The 14,578-nt window shown below is 54.3% G+C and overlaps 1 protein-coding gene across 2 annotated transcripts in view; it reads right to left on the bottom strand.

The window, feature by feature from the left end:
• Positions 1 to 14,578, bottom strand: part of KLHL29 (kelch like family member 29) — a 306,165-nt gene that overhangs the window by 134,358 nt on the left and 157,229 nt on the right. For both annotated transcript variants that reach the window (XM_038560887.1, XM_038560886.1), the window contains one exon: positions 6,624 to 6,953. In XM_038560887.1, coding sequence (XP_038416815.1) covers positions 6,624 to 6,908 — 285 coding nt within the window. In that variant the 5' untranslated portion in view covers positions 6,909 to 6,953. The remainder of the gene's footprint in view (positions 1 to 6,623; positions 6,954 to 14,578) is intronic.

The raw sequence follows: 14,578 nt of genomic DNA, 5'->3' as shown, positions 1-14,578 counted from the left end.
TGATTTCAGGCTTGTCAGAAAGTCTTCCCGCGCGGATTCTCACAGGGAGAAATCCACTGGCCAAAATCCATAGGGGTGGATTTTAAAAAATCTGAACCATAGTTAGCATCTGTACATGAGAATGTCCTGAGAACAGCAGTGTCCCAGTCCCACCAACTCTGGACAGGATCACGTGGGGGCCAAGTCCTGGCCAGCAGTGGATTCTCAAGGTAAAGGTACCAAGCAGGGTTCCCTGGGGACCAGCTGTCCCTCCTTCTCTCTGGCAACAGAATCCTTGCTGGGCACCTTCTTTCTGATCTCAAGAGGCAGCACTTGGTGCAGATGGGAGGTGTGTAACCCTGCTGTGTATGTGTCATATGGGTCCCATATTAATTTCCTACACCAGGCCACATAGAGGACAGTAGCAGATTGACCCCCTCCTTTCTGTTAGAGGCATGCGAGCCTTGGTTTTAAGCCAGCGCGCTGGACAGCCTGGGGGTATGTTGCAAAAATGACCACAAATCTTCCCCTTCTTATATGCCCACCCCTCAGCAATAGATTGGGCAGACTCAATAGATTGGGCAGACCCAAATCTCTGATTTAGCCTTTAAAATTAACTTTTAGGGAGCCTGGGTGGCTCCTATCAAGAAGCAGGGTCTCTCTTCCCACTCCTTCAATCTGGCTTGGCCAGGGGACTTCTTCACCAGTGGGATTTTAGCAAATATGTCTCAAGCAGAGATTACGAAAGCCCTCGTGTGCTGAGCCTTGCCCTCTTGCTCCTCTTGGAAGCCTGAGACGGCCGTGTACACAAGCCCGAGCCCGCCGGATGGAGGGTGGCACGGATGCACGCTGGCTGGCCGGTCCGCTAAGCACAGGTGTGAGAGGGAGGCCACCTAGATCAGCTGCCCTCAGCCAACCTGCCGCTGGCCACAGACAAATGAGGAAGCCGGCCCAGACCAGAACTGTCAGCCAACCCACAGAACTGTGAAGGTGCGAGCCACTAAGTTTTGAGATGATTTCTCCATAGCAAAAGCTAACTTATCTACACACCTGGCTCTAGTCCACGAGATCTCCTGGCAGCTTTCTTCTGGAAGCTAGCCTGTGGCTCACCCCTGACAAATGTGGAAGGATACATAGTCCTCTCCCGTCTCCCACCCCGCCCCCCTGGCCCCCGCCACAAATTTAAGGTCAAGCCACTCAGGTCTGCCCCCCTTAAGCCGTAGGTTTTGAAATGGGTGCTTTGGTAATCGTGACATTTTTCAATTGTACGCATTTCGTGACTGACAGATGGGTTTTAAGTCAATGAAGATAGAATCCAAACCGTGGCTGCGACTCGAAGTGCAGGCAAAACCCATTAGCTCGGCACGAACATGCACAAGCTGTCTCACGGCGCATGATCAGTGCCTGATAATTTATCACAAGGGAAATCACAAATTCTCATTCACGGAGCAAGAACAGTCTTCTGGATAAAATCACGCACAGTCTGGAAATTCACCACAAAAGGGACTTGAGCGATTCTCCCCCCCGAGCCCACTCAGTAGCCTTTCATTTTCCCTGTGAACACAAGAGGGAAGGGAGGTCTGCTTCGTATTCTGTGACTGTGCCCGAAGCATTCCTCATCCGTTCACGGGCCTCGGAACCACCCGCGGCGGGGCCTCACGGTCATTCACACGATTCCCCGTGGACAGCCCGGATCATCTCCCTCGGGAGGGGCGGCTCTGCAGAGAATTTCGAGTGTATGCGGAAGCCACGGTGGCCCATGCCATCTCTCTGACACCCACCTTGAAAACCCCACATGCTCATAAACGTAAAAAACCTGGGTGCTTGGTGCTCTGAGGATGGAGCCTACAGGTTTCATGGCCCCTTTTGGTTTTCCTTGGCTTCCGACACAGGCTAAGTCTCTCTCTTCCCAGCCCAGATTTATTTTCAAGGGCTTAGCTCTGAGGAACGATGGGAATGTTTCAGCATGAGTGCTCCTGACCACAAGGAAAAAAGCCCTGAACACATTTCACAGACATCAGCCAGGATTCTGCAAAGTCCATTCTTTCAAGAACAAAATTGCATTTTATGAAGCCGTCCCTTTTCTGTTTCATCTGTCAGGCAGGTTTGCTGAGAATAATTTAAATTTCATGCAGCAGCAACTGTAGGGCAGCAGTGCTTCCCCTCCGGTCCCGCAAACGGGCCTGGCCGCAGGGTCACGTTTCTGCTTCTCAGGGCTACCCTCCTCCCCGGCGTTTGACAGCCAGCAGCCCAGAGTGGCAGCGTGGGCCAGGCACAGGGCTGTCCCAGCTCTCAGTATCCTCAGGCCACATGAGTCAGGGGAGGGGACCGTCCAAGGAGGGCGCCCCACCAGCACCAACCGTCAGAGGTTGGACCAAGTGGTATGGACACCTGGTCTGATCCAATCTCTGATTTAGCTTTTAAAATTAACTTTTAGAGGGATCCCTGGGTGGCTCAGCAGTTTAGTGCCTGCCTTTGGCCCAGGGCATGATCCTGGAGTCCCCGGATCGAGTCCCACATCAGGCTCCCTGCATAGCCCTCTGCTTGTGTCTCTGCCTCTTTCTCTCTGTGTCTTTCATGAATAAATAAATAAAAAATCCATAGGCCATAAAATTAACTTTTAGGGTCGCCTGAGTGGCTCAGTCAATTAAGCATCTGCCTTTAGCTCAGGTCATGATCCCAGTGGGGTCTTGGGATTGAGCCCCACTGGGTTCCTTGCTCAGTGGGGAGTCTGCTTCTCCCTCTGCCCCTGCTCCCCACTTGTGCTCCCTTGCTCTCATTGCTCACTCTCTTTCTCTCACATAAATAAATAGATAGATAAAAATAAATAAGTAATCAAATGTAAACGAAAAAATAAAAATCTTAAAAAAATAAGAATAAGTAAAACGAACTTGTATGGAGGGCTTAATGGGTAGCAGGTACTGTTCTAAGCTTTCCCATAGAACCTAATTTGACCAATCCCACAACATCTCCACGAGGAAGATACTATTATTATTCCCATTTTATAGACAATGAGGCTCAGAGGTGTACTCAGCTGCTAAGAGGCAGAGGTCAGATTCAAACCCAGCTCTGTCTGACTGGACAGCCTGAAGCTCTCCCTAGCTGTACTACATAAAGTTGACAGAACCTTTGGGCTACACTTCCCCACCTCAGCCAAGAGGTAAATATGCCCATATTGTTGCAGACTGGCATTTGCTGTCAGGTAGGTGGATGAAGGGATGGGAAAAGTTATCGTCACAGCGCTGCACTAACGGTTACCATGGAGAACTCACTGTGCCAGGCGGCCCGGGGAGAGGCAAGGAGCCAGCCCGGGCGGTCCGTTTCTCACTCACCAGGGGCCCTCGGCAAGTCTGGTTTCCTGTGGGTCTCACTCTTCTGACTAGCAAAACAGAGGGGCCGGAGGCCACGGTCACTCTGCTCCTCTCAGGCTCTGGGGACTGTGTGTGTGTGAGTGTCTGATGCATCTAATCACGCCCTCCTCCTGCCTCAGTGGCTCAAGAATCTGTGCTTGTCCAACTGGCCTTTCATCAAAGACCAGCAAGAAATCCTCAGGCCACAGAAAAATGAAGAAACATAAAAATCCACTTAGGCCTAAGGCAGCAGTGACAGAAAGAACTGTCACCAGCTCACTAAGCAGCCGCAGGGAACACAGCCAGCCTTCCCTACCCCCGGGAGCTGGGACTGTCCCCGACGGCTCGGCAGAAGCAGCCCCAGCACCGAGTAAGCAGGTGACCATGCCTGTGGGACTAAGGGCAGGAGAGGGGCAGACTGTTTCTGCGTTGCTGGTGATGGCATAGGGTGTTGGGGGTCACCCCCAGCCCCCAGAGAGATGTGATACCCTGCTGCATGCCCAGCCCAGGGGGGATGCTGAGGCCTGACAGTGCTAACACTGAGTCCTCCAGTGTGACTGGCCCATATGTGGCACCAGACAATTCACTGAAGAAGGCCAGCAGTACGTTCAAGCAGCCATCGCCACACTGCAGGGTGGCAGGAACACACGGCTCTGCTCCTGGCTTCTATGTAGCCCTTTCCCACCAGAGCAAGGTCTTGGCTCTGTATACACACCGGGCTTTCCTCTCTCACCACGTGCCAGGCCCGGCTCTGTCCTGAGCACTTTATATATGTTTGAACTCACGCGATCCTCACAACAACTCTGGTAGCCAGGTGCCACTACCTATTCCCATTTTACAGAAGCGAGGCCCAGAGAGGTTAGGTAACTTGCCCAGGGTTGCTCAGCTGGTAAGGGATAGGGCAGAATTCAAATCCATTCTGGCTCCATAGTCTGTCTTTGTCCACAACACTAAGCTGCCTCTGCCAATAACCTCAACGGGAGTGAAAATCTCGGGTGATATGGTCACACTGTCCAGGCCACAGGCCTGTCACGTCCTGACCTGTGTGTTCCTTGAGGGCCAGAGCTAGCCTTTGGCTACTCAGTAAAGATGCAGCTTGCTGACCAGGGAAACCATAGCTTCCTCGGTTTGGGCCTGCATGTCCACTGATGTGGTGGTGGCATGGGGTCGGACAAACAGGCTGGGGGACAGGCATCTGGGGTGGTGAGCAGCAGCTTGGCCAGATGGCAGAGAGGCACCACAGCCCAAATTCAGTGACAGTGTCCTGGACAGAAGCTGCTACTGGCTGCTGACTTCCGTCTGCCCTGTACACCCCATCTCCTGAGCACCTCGACAAACCCAGGCACCTTTGTCTGACTGGACAAGCTCCTGCAGGTCTGAAGCTGGGCTGGAGCTGGTTACGTGTGCCGAGGAGCTGGCTGTCCCACCGGCATGAACTTTTGCCCCCGCTCCCCTCCCAGCACCCAGCACAATCCTCCCCAGATGCTGTTTTCTGTCAGAGGCGGGTTCCTTTCCTCCCATGTGCTGTGGTTTGGGGCCCCGCCAGTGAGGGATGCTGAATATCAAGCGGTTTGGGAGCAAAGCAGGAGCCGTGTGGGCAGGGCAGCCCTGTGTGACGGGCCCTCACTGCCAAGTTCCCGTCCAGCACCCTTGCCTGGAGGGCCAAACCCCTGCCCCAGGTACAGCCCGACAGCATCCCTAAAAGGGCCTCCATCCAGAGAGGGCCGAAATCATCAAGTGGGCTCCCAGGTCCAGCTTCCCTCTCCCGACCTGGTGGAGCTAGCCCCTCTGCCCCCACTCGGCGGTCAGTTCCAGAAGCTGCTATTGACCAGATGGCCAACAGCTGGCCTTCCTGAGTGGCTGCCAGATGTGGCTGGCGGGGCGGCCGGCTGGCTCCACCAGGCAGAGGTCACTGCAGCGGGCCAGTCCTGGGGGCTGGTGCCCAGGGGAGGGCTGCGTTTGGCCGGTCTGGGGGGGCGTCGCACCCACATAACCCTCCAACTCCTCTCCCCCGTCCAACATTCCTTCCCTCCACACCTCAGTGGGGAGGTATTTTCATAACAGGAAAATAAAATCAATAAGGCTCTGCAGCAAGATGTCAGCGTGCTCCGAGCTGGCCTCCAATAGCTCCATTGTCTCGGGCCTCCGCTGGGCTCCGGGCCGGCCGCGCTCCGTTATTAATGGGAAGCAGGGCTGAAAGGGAGTTTTGAAAATCACGGAGACAAAGGCGCAGCACACCTGGAGCTCGGCTTTCCCACACCACGGCCACCTCACAATGGCTACGCCGGGCCGCCCCCGCCTTTCACTTCTCCCGCAACTTTTATGAAAGCAGGGAAGAAAACACTAGCTACACACACACACAGGTGCACGCACGCATGCACACGTACATGCTGCCTCTGAGAGGGCTCCTGGAGGCCGCTCTGAATGGCTGGCAGAGCCGAATGCGGCCTGCAGAGCCCCTGCTCGGCCAAGGAAACAGGACAGCTGTAAGCGGGCTTCCTGCCGCCTGCGTGGGTCCGTCCCTGGAGGGCTCCGGCTGCCCCAGGGGCTCGGAGCAGCGTGACGGGGACCAGCCAGGCCTGAGCTGGACAAGAGCCTCGGTGACATTTTCATTTCAGCATCTCTGTTAGTATCACGGCCTGGTTCATGCTGTCATTTCCAAGGCTGGAGCCGCCTCCAGAAGAGAGGGAGTGACCTGGAGCGAAGGCCCCTGAAGCTGACAGCTGGGGCCCAAGGCCTGGGTCCCCAAGGAAGGTCCAGCCTCGGACCAGCTCTCACAGACTTGGTGTGACTCAGTATCCCCAACCATCAGGTCGGGGACAAAAGTACTGATTCTCGTGGTTGTCTGAGGCTTGGAAGACCTCACGGGCACGAGAATTCTCGATTGAGTTATTCATAAGTATTAGATTTATGACCGTTTCTGCCTGACTGCTGGTCACTGTCTTCTTGCAAACCCGAGTCACTGGTACCCCAGGAAGACTCGCGTGGTCTAAGGTCACCTATGTAAGGGATCTTTCTTGCCAACCTGGCATTGGCTGTCCCTACACATATGAAATAGCATTTACTCAACATGGCATAGGACGAGTAGCTTCAGGTGAGTCGCAGAGAGAGACTTTACGGCAAATAAAACCATGTGAGCCTTCAACAGTTGGCCGGCCCAGCTCCAGAGATGCCAGTCGTCTGGAGAGCACGGTGGCCGGTGCACAGGCCGGGAGCCTGCGGAGTGGCCCCGGGCCTTCAGGGGAAGCAGGGCCCCTGTGCCCAGCTCCTGCTCAGAGAGGACACCGGTCTTACCTTGGTGGTGACGGCGGAGGCAGAGCTGGCCACGAGGCTGGTGATAGCCTCACCGCTGCCTGTAGTGCAGGGAGCCGGAGCCGTGGCAGGCGTGGGCAGCCGGGAGGGCACCACGGGCAGCGGCAGGAGGCCGGGCCGGGCACCGAGGTTACTGGCCGTGCCGCCACCGGCCCCGGCGGTGGCACTGCAGATGCTGGTGGTCCCATGCGTCCCGTTGGCACTCCACTCGCGCCGGTCCCAGCCCACCCGGTAATCTCTTTCGAAGCGGCTGTGGTGCCGGGACATCTTGCCGGGCCGTGGCTGCTCCTCACAGGGAAACAGAGGCCGGACCTGCTGGCACAGAGCGGAGAGGAGGGTGATTTAGACAAACAGCCACGCCGCTCGGATGCCAGGAAGGCAGCAACAACTGTCGGCATCTATTAAGCACCTTCTCTGTGTGCAAAAAAGGCTTTCAAACGACAGCTGATTTCATATTCACAGCAAGCCCATGATGCACGGATCATTAGCCCCCCGTCACAGAGGGGGAATGAATGATTTGTCCAGGATCACGTGGCAAAAGTGGAGGAGACAAGATTTGAACCCAGCCTCAGTTTAAGAGTGATGCTTTTTGTTCGGCAGTGTCATGTTGCCCTGAACGATGTGCTTGTGCTCATTTTAATGATGGTTGGGATTTTATCCCACCATCTCCACTGTGAAAAAAAGATCCTGGGGACTCCTCAGGCCACGCTCCCCTCAGCCCTATGATGGTGAGAGCAGCGACATCTGTAGACCCCCTTCTGGGTGGACAAGGCCCATCACACAAACCACATTTTATCCTTTTGGGAGCCCATTGCCGACCAGGGATGGCTCATCCCCTGTTTGTGGATCAGGGAGCTGGTGGAGAATAAGTGACTCCCGTGAGGTCAGAGGAGTAGGAAGGGAGAAGGTGGCCAGGACCTCTGGCCTTCAGACTGAAGCTCAATGTAGAACTCCTTCTGAAAAGGCGCTTAGCCCCTGGGTGTTAAAAGTTCTTTATAACCCTATGGTTTAGTCACTGGCACAAGACCCCCACCCCCCACCCCGCCACGCTCCCTGTGAACCAGACATCTCCCATGCGACTTTCCTGAATATCTGAATGTAAGGCCCTCAGCGTTGTCATGGAGACCTAGACACCCCAGGGTACGCTGAGGGCCTCTCCCATCATGAGGACTGGGCTTTGCTCAGAATTATAGTGACTTGCCTGGCTTCTTGCCCAGCCTGGGTGTGATGTCACCCTCAGGCATGAAGGATGTAAAGATACAGGAGAGGCTGACTCGGCTGGAGAGGCCACAGCAGGCCTGAGGCAGAAGGGAGGGCGAATGGTAGAGCCAGGGCACGGTTGGCAGGTCGGGGTGGGGTCTGTCCCGCCCATCACATCCTCAGCTCTAGGCACCACGCAGGCGCACTTTTCTTGAACTTTCTTCCACTCTGCAACCACTTCCTGTCTGGGGTGTGAGCTTCTGGACGTTGGGGATAGCCCCTGGCTCATTTTCTTAGCCTGCAAATCCAGTCATGGTGGGGGGCTCTGGAGTTACTAGCTGAGTGGGTAGACAGGCCACCTATTTAAAAATTTCTATCAATCCTGACCCTACTCTGATCTTCGCACACCAGATCTAGTTGCCAACTTCTAGTGCTACAGAATCAGAGCCTGGGCCTACTCCTAGTGACTGCTGTCTATGGCCCACTTGTGTGTTTGGTGGGCCCTGGCAGCCACCGACCCCTTCCTTGGCACCGTCCCCTCCAGCAGGCACAAGCAGCACACGAAAGCGGAGCGGACCGTGACCTCTTAAGGCGGATGGTGGGCTCATTGTTTCACTTTGTCATCATGCTTCACAGCCTTCACAATGCCATATTATTTTTTCATCTATCCAATAATAAAAAATAAAAATGAATCGCGCTTTGGTCACCTCCTTGCAGACTTCTCTTGAGAGACTACTTTAGTTTAGCTCTTGTCACTTTTATGCCTCCTGCCCACGCCATAACCTGCCCTGATGTGGCTTTTGCTGTGGCCACTCCTTGGGAGCTGGTCTCACCGAAGTCATGAATGATCTGCTTGTGAAATTCCACGGGACACTCACACCTTCTTCCCTCACATTTGGCATGGTTGATCTCTCTCTCTCTCTTTCTAGAAACCTCTTCTCTGTGATTTCTGAGACATTGCTCTCTCTCCTTGTTTTGTTCTCCTACGTCTCTGCTATTCCTTTGTAGTCTCCTTGGCAAGCTCATCCTTGGGGATCTGTTATTTCCTCCTCTTCTTTTCTCACCCTACACACTCTCCTTGGACAATCTCATGAGCTGTCACCTCTTTCCCTGATGCTCTCAAGGCTACATCTCTAGCTCCCTCTCTGTCCTAAGCCCCACACCCTGTGTCCTAGGCTCTGAAGTACACCTTACCTGGCTGCCCTACAGGTACCTCCATACGGTATGTCCCAGAATCAACTCAGTGCTCCTTTGTCCAGTCATTCTCAGGAATTCCCTTGAGAAGACAGGAAGTCTCGTCTGCTCGGCAAGCCCGTTTCCCCATCTCTATTCACATATTCAACAGTGGGGTCTTTGATTCTGTCACCCCAGCTGCTTCTCAAATCTGTTCCCTCTCCCCCTGCGCATCCACCACCCCAACTCCTTGTGTCCCGCATAGATTACTTGTCCCAGTCTCCTTGCTCCAGCTTTGCCCTTCTTACCCATTCTCCACTCAACTGCTTTTGTGACTTTTTTATTTTTTAAAGATTTATTTATTTGAGAGAGAGAGCACGAGAGAGACAGAGACAGAGAGAGAGAGAGAGACAGACAGACAGAGAGAGACACAGACAGAGAGAGAACAAGAGAGTGCCAGTGGTTGGGCGGCAGACGCAGAGGGAGAGAGAATCTTAAGTAGACTCCGTGCTGAGCATGGAGCATGACGTGGGGCTCAATCCCACAATCCTGAGATCATAACCTGAGCTGAAACCAAGAGCTGGATGCCCTACCAACTGAGTCACTCAGGCACCCTGCCTTGTGACTTTTGTTTTTAAAGCACAAATCTGATTGCCATACTTTACTCTTCTGTTTTGAATCCCGTCCTTCAGAATAAGGTCCAGACTTCTCAGTGTGGCCCAAGAGACATCTGAGGATTCTAGGCCACTGATCATTCTTTCCGCCCCTGAGGCAATGCCCACCATTCCAAATACCTTGCTAGGTTCTAAAGGCATCATGCCCTCTCTCAGCTTGGGGTTCAAGTCCATGTTGCTCCTTTGCTAGGAATGGATTCTCACTCCACACCCAAGCCCTGTGTGTCTGTTCTAACTCAGCTCAGGCACTGACTCTTCTAGGAGGTTGCATGGACCCACCTCCTCCAGATCAGGCAAGAGGCCCTCCTCTATCTCCCTGGACACTTGGCACCCACCATCATCCCAGCGTCGATGGCTGTGGTACATTTGCTACCTTGAGAACAATTTATTCCTAATTGCTGAATGTTTCCAGAAAAGATGAACACATTTGTGTGAAAGAAGCTCAGAGACAAAAACCCAAGTCTTCCAACTGGAAGTTCCGTGTAGATGCCAAGGTAAGGAAATGTCCTATCTTCCTGGCAAGTCAGCTCTGGCTGACTCCAAGGATGGCTCCAAAGGAGAACAGAATCTCTGCATGTGCAGGGTCAGCTGGACCCCACAGCTTAGGCTCCTTTCCCCCAACATTCACCTGCAAGGCTCTTCCTAACTACCAGTGTCTCAGGGGAGTTTCCCTAGGCTGGATCCTAAGTATGGCAGAGATGAGATGACAAAGTTCACCACAGCATGTCCTCTCTCCAACCACCCAGGAAGACCTCCCCATTGCCTCCCTTGCAGTTAGGTTGGGAGTCACACTTCTGAATTCAGACAGCTAGAGTGAGTGGGAAGGAGATGGAGAACATTCCCAGACCTGACCCTTTAAGAGCATCTTATATTAACCTCATCTCCCTTTACCTGCCACGGCAACCTTGGAAGTGCAAGAGGGTTGCCCCACCAGCACTGGACTTGGCATGAATGGGACATAAATCTTCATCATGTTAAGATGAGATTGCAAGGTTATTTGTTGGTACAGCCTAGCCTAGCCTGATACACTAAGTCAGCACTTACATTCCCACAAAACAACACAACTTCACACATTGTCAAGGAAATCATCTCCTTCTAGCTGGTGAGTGAGGATGGAGATGAGGAGGGCAGACTTGAGATGTACCCCCAGGAGGGCAGAGCATGCTTGGGAGCAGGTCAATGGGCCTCCTGAGGCCCAAGGACACCTCTGATGGCAACAGAGCCTGTCAGCTCGCTGCTTAGGGAGCACCTGCTGCGGCGCACCGTGGCTCCATTGTACCCATGGTCCCGGCAGCCTGCACCTCCCGCCACCCTGCTCCGCTGCTCATCTCTTCAAGGCTCTGTATCACACTAGAGAGGAGCTGGAGGGGACTCAGGCAGCTGGAGGCCACACAGTCTGGTTTGAGCCTCATTAAGTGTATTCAAAACAAAGGTCAACTCTTTGCACGCCAGGTTCGGGTTAGACTTCATTCCTCAGTTTAATTTTCCCTTTCAAATGGAATGAAAGAAATGTGTTGCACAGTTTACCCTGGGTGAGACGGCAGAGTGCCAGCTCCAGCGGTGGCAACTTTAGGATTTCCTGCTGGGCGCAGAGCCAGTGTGTCAAAAAGGTCCTGTGTGCCCACACGTGCGCCCGGGGTGGTAGGTGGGGGAGGTGGCAGGAAGTGCACGTCAGGGGCGGGAGGAGGCCCCACATGGACGGGGCACTTCAGACAAGCCCAGTCAAGCAATTACACACAAAACACACAGATGTGCTTCCTTGTCAAGGTGAGCACCTTTCCCTGGCAGGCTGCTGGGAAGCTGGCGAGCCTGGCGTGGGGCCCTTTACTGAGGGTTGGGGGGAGTCTGAGCAGCAGCCATTCCCGACTGCTGGGTGCACTTCTAGCTCCTGTCCCAGACCTTTGTCAACCACCTGTCTCTATTTTTTTTTTAAATATTTTATTTATTATTTATTTAAGTCACAGACAGAGAGAGAGAGAGGCAGAGACACAGGCAGAGAGAGAAGCAGGCTCCATGCACCAGGAGCCCGATGTGGGATTCGATCCCGGGTCTCCAGGATCGCGCCCTGGGCCAAAGGCAGGCGCCAAACCGCTGCGCCACCCAGGGATCCCACCACCTGTCTCTAGATCCCTGAGCTCCCTGTCGCTCCCCTTTCTGCGCACCTGATGCCCAGATCTGAAACATGCCCGGCCTCTACTCCGAACCACAACTTCCCTTTCTTCGGTTTTGCACACCCTCTGAAGAGGAGCCATCCCCTGCTTAGAAGAAACTAAGAATTTGATCCGAAGTTTTAGGTGTTGTTTCTTTTGTTCTTACGTTTTCTAAAACATGTTTAATTACCTCTAGAATGATAGAAGAGGTAATGTGAAATGAAAATAGTTTTCTTCAGTACTTTGGAGTCCTGTAAGAAATAGTCTGGGGCTACGGAACCTACTCTATGCATCTTCCCTGCCAAGAAATGGGGGCTCCGCCCCAGTAAGTGCCTGGTTTAAGGCCCTGTTCAGGCTCTGGAAACCCCACAGAGCTGGACCGCCTTCTGCTCCTGCTCCTGTCAGATCCTGAAACCCGACCAGGCCCCAGGTGTTCGGGCACCTCTCTGGCTACCACCCAGCCTGGTCATTGAATTGTTGGATTTCAGAGCCTCTCTGCAAAGGGATCCAGGCCTTCCTGCCCTGTTTGGTAAAGCCACATCCCACTGGGCGCCAGAGTCTGAGTGCTGGGACTGTCCTGTCTGCTCTACAAGCCCAGAGCTCTTCTGACCACTCCAGGAATCAGACCTGGGTCCCCAGGCAGAGGAAAGAGAGCTGAGTCAGGGGTCAAGAGGGCCAAGTCTGAGCCCCAGCACGACCCCTTACTAGCTCCAGGAACTCAGGGTTGTCTCAGGTTGTTCATCTGCAAAGTAGGGAGGGACAGCCCTACTGCCCGCAGGACCATGAGAGGATCCAACGTGACTCCTTGCGAGCCCTCTGCAAGAGGCGAAGACTTATCACTGGGCAATGATCAGACCCTAAAGTCACAGGGTAGAGAAAGGCAGGTCAACAGGAACCAGGTTTCCAGGATGAGGACGAAGGAGAACATCAACTATGAGGTTGTGCATGGTCTGGTGTCTGAAACACACAGCTACAGACTCCCTGAGAGCCTCATGCTAGGTGGATGGGATCTTGTAGGGGGCTCTGTTACTCAGGGCCCCTGGGAGGGAACAGACTTGGGTGAGACAGAGGTCATCGTCAGCTGAATACCTGTGACCTGAGGGTCTTGTACCAGGAATCCCACGTCCTGCTTTGTCCAAAAGCCTTCTCTCTGTAGCTCAGGGTGCCATGACAGACTCAGGCCTGGGCCATCCGGGCAGCCTGAGGACAGCCTGGAGGAGGGGACTCAGCTGACACCCGGGCTCAGCCCCACTGCCTAGGCTGTGTCTCTGTAATTTGGTCTCCTGGACCCTTGCTGGGTCCCAGATCAGCAGCCCTGCCCCCGAGATTTGCATCCACATGAATAACTCATGAGTAAATAATTAAGAGTTGCATGTGCCATAGTTGTTAGTGTTACTATCCATGCTGGGCTGGGGCACAGGGACCACTGTCCAGGAGCCCACAGTGCTAGCCACACAGACAGGCACACTGTGCACAGCTGAGCACACACCAGGACGCCTGTGCTCTGTGTCCGGGGACCCCCGCGATGTGCTCTGGAGGCTGCTCGTGGCCACACATATTGACATGCCTGTGTGCACATGCTGTACCCAAGATCACAGGTGGCTAATGACCCTCCTCTCGCTCATGTCATGAAGGCACGTGCAGGAGCGGGCGCCGGCTGTGAGGGCCCTGAAGGCGTGATTAATCCACAGAAGGTAGGGGAGCCCGCACTGCCTCCAGACAGGGAGCTGAGGAATGAGCCACGGCCTGTCCAGCCCGATTGGAAAATGTATGATTGCCTCATTTGGGGGAGACGTGCTGCCAAGTCGGTTGGAACAGGCCATGCCCATCTTTCTTATTTTCTTCTCCCTCTCTGCATCTTTTAGCCTTTCTTCTGAAGCAAAATAATAAATAGCAGCCGAAAGACCATCTTGGCAAATGCAACACAAAGAAATACTCCAGGTGCTTCTGGAGAAGCCGGCTCGGCCATGAGTTGGCACGGATGCTAGTGGGAGTTGGGGTGCCCTCAGAAATGCCTCCCTGCTTCCTGGGGTTGCTTCAGCTCCCACTGACACCCATCCCTGCCAAGCCCCCACTAACTCTGAAGACTCACTTTTGGCTGAGGCTGCAGGAAGCACTCTGTCACCGGCCCTCTCTCCTTGAAGCGCACAGAGGCAGGCCTGTGGCCCAGCGATGGACTGGCGTGTCCTGCTCCCCATGTGACTGCTGCTCCTGCAAGGATGTGCTCCCTAAAGGGAGGACGCACCCCACCCCCCAACCTCCGTATCCTCCATGGGGCTGTCTGGGCACAGGGTGGGCACTGGGATCAAGGTGGCAAGTCCTTTCCAGCTCAGAACATACCTCAGGGTGGGGACCAGGTGAGGCGAGAGGTGCCTAGGGGGCAAGGAGGATGTGTCAGGGTCCACCCTACACTTGCTCAACCCCGAAAGCTCCTCACATTTACCCGACCCACCTCAGCTAGGGCCTGGCCAGGCCCCCGAGGGAGAGGGAGTCCTCAGGGTGCGTGCAGGGGTTCAGCATCTCCAGGTGGATATGAAATGTGTGGCTAGTGGATGCACCCAGAGGTGCCAGCCTGGGCCCAAGCCCTGTTTCAAATCCTTTGGATCTGATCAGAAGCTAAAAAAGCTCTGGAACATTCACAGGCTAACAGCAGCCTCTGCCTGGTTCTCGTAGGATGAGTGGCTGGAGGTGTGATTTTATTGCTAGCTTTTTCTCTTAAAAGACCAAAGCCCCAGTAGGC

This window comes from Canis lupus, chromosome 17, assembly GCF_011100685.1.
Source record: "Canis lupus familiaris isolate Mischka breed German Shepherd chromosome 17, alternate assembly UU_Cfam_GSD_1.0, whole genome shotgun sequence".
Taxonomy (NCBI): Eukaryota; Metazoa; Chordata; class Mammalia; order Carnivora; family Canidae; genus Canis; species Canis lupus.
The sequence above is the reverse complement of the archived record's forward strand: the minus strand, read 5'-3'. Positions and strand labels throughout refer to the sequence as shown.